We start from the raw sequence: 1,374 nt of genomic DNA, 5'->3' as shown, positions 1-1,374 counted from the left end.
GCGGCGACAGGCGCTGGGGGCCGTGGAGCAACGTGAAGGGGACTGGACGGCCCCACAGATGGACTGGAAGGGCCAGGGCCAGGGACAGGGCGAGGGCGCAGGAGCGTTCGTCGGGCGAAGCGGAGTTCCCTGGGCTGCTGGCCGCTCTTTGCTGGATGTCTCGGAGCCCAGCACGTGTGACCCAGTTTGGCAACGCCTATGGTGGACCCCTGGCCTCCCGGTGTGCCCAAGAGACCCCACCGGCCTCCCCCCGCCCAGCAAATTAGGGGACTGAGGGTCCCTGGTGAGAACTGGCACCGGCCACCCCGCCCCTGCGTCGGGCCCTTCCCCAAAAGCCAAAGTAAGAGAGAGAAAGGCGTTGGCATTTGGTATAATTTATTAAGTAAGCGAAAGAAAAATTCACAAATGTCTCTGAAGACGAATTCTTCCATGATTGCTAAACGGAGAGGTGTTATTGTAATAACATCTGTCGCAAGGGATCATCCAATGAAGGGTCTCAGCGGAGATGAGGGCTCCTGGGTCCAAAGGCGGCGGGAGAGGCAGCCCAGGGTCTTCCCGGCCACTGCGTGTAGGTCCGCGGCCAGCAGCTTTGGGACGTCCGGTGGTGTCTCTCCAGGCCAGGAGGAGGGCGATGCTCCGGAAGGGTCCCCGCGGTCAGAGGTCTCGGGTTCCAGGTGTTGGGTCCCCGATGCCGCAAGACCCGCCCAGGGAAGCTTTGCATGTGGGCGGCGGCCCCAGCTCCTGATGGCGACTGTGGCTCCTGGCGGGTCGCGGGCGTCGTGTCCGGGGCGGGCGGCCCAGCGCCCAGCCTGCAGGTGCTCTGCGCTCGGGGTCCGTGTTTCGGGCAGTGTGGGTGCAGAGGCCCGCAGGCGGTAGAAAGTTGTTCCCCATTGAAGTCCTCGTCGTCCCCAGAGAGCTGGCCCAGCGTAGGATAGCAAGGGAGCTGCCATTCCTCAGGGTCCGCTAAGCTCAAGATTTGCAGCATCTCTGGTTCCTGGGACTCCTCTGCGGAATCCCAGGCCTCGTGCACGCAGCGGGGAAAGTTCGGCTCCATCGCTTCAGCCCCTGAGAGGAGGAGAAGTTTTCAGGGATCCCTTCCTTGAGAATTTATACCTTCTCTTACAACTTTTTAGCTGTCCAACCAGAGGATATTAGGATGGGTGGTGTCGTTTTTCTCAGGTTTCTAATTGGTTCAGAAGGCAGGACCTGAGGAGATTAAGGGAAAATCCAGTCATCTTTGATGAAGTTATTTAAATTGATTTTGTAGATTGAGAAAATTAACGTTTTTGTGTTGTTTGTTTTTAAAGGAACAACAGGTATAGGGCTCTGTCAAGACAAGCTATTTTGGAAGGTTACTCCTTTATGAAAAGTATC

The 1,374-nt window shown here is 57.6% G+C and overlaps 1 protein-coding gene across 1 annotated transcript; it reads right to left on the bottom strand.

Annotated features, from left to right (window-relative positions):
* Positions 1 to 496: 496 nt before the first annotated feature.
* ANXA2R (annexin A2 receptor) lies at positions 497 to 1,054 on the bottom strand (the record flags this gene model as incomplete). The annotated part of the gene is made up of 1 exon (XM_081232590.1): positions 497 to 1,054. One exon carries the CDS (start codon positions 1,052 to 1,054, stop codon positions 497 to 499), a length of 558 nt encoding a protein of 185 aa, XP_081088716.1.
* Between the last annotated feature and the right edge of the window lie 320 nt (positions 1,055 to 1,374).

Source organism: Mesoplodon bidens (genome assembly GCF_964165515.1).
Source record: "Mesoplodon bidens genome assembly, chromosome: 4".
Classification (NCBI taxonomy): domain Eukaryota; kingdom Metazoa; phylum Chordata; class Mammalia; order Artiodactyla; family Ziphiidae; genus Mesoplodon; species Mesoplodon bidens.
Note: the sequence above shows the minus strand (reverse complement) of the source record. Positions and strands in the feature narration are given on the sequence as shown.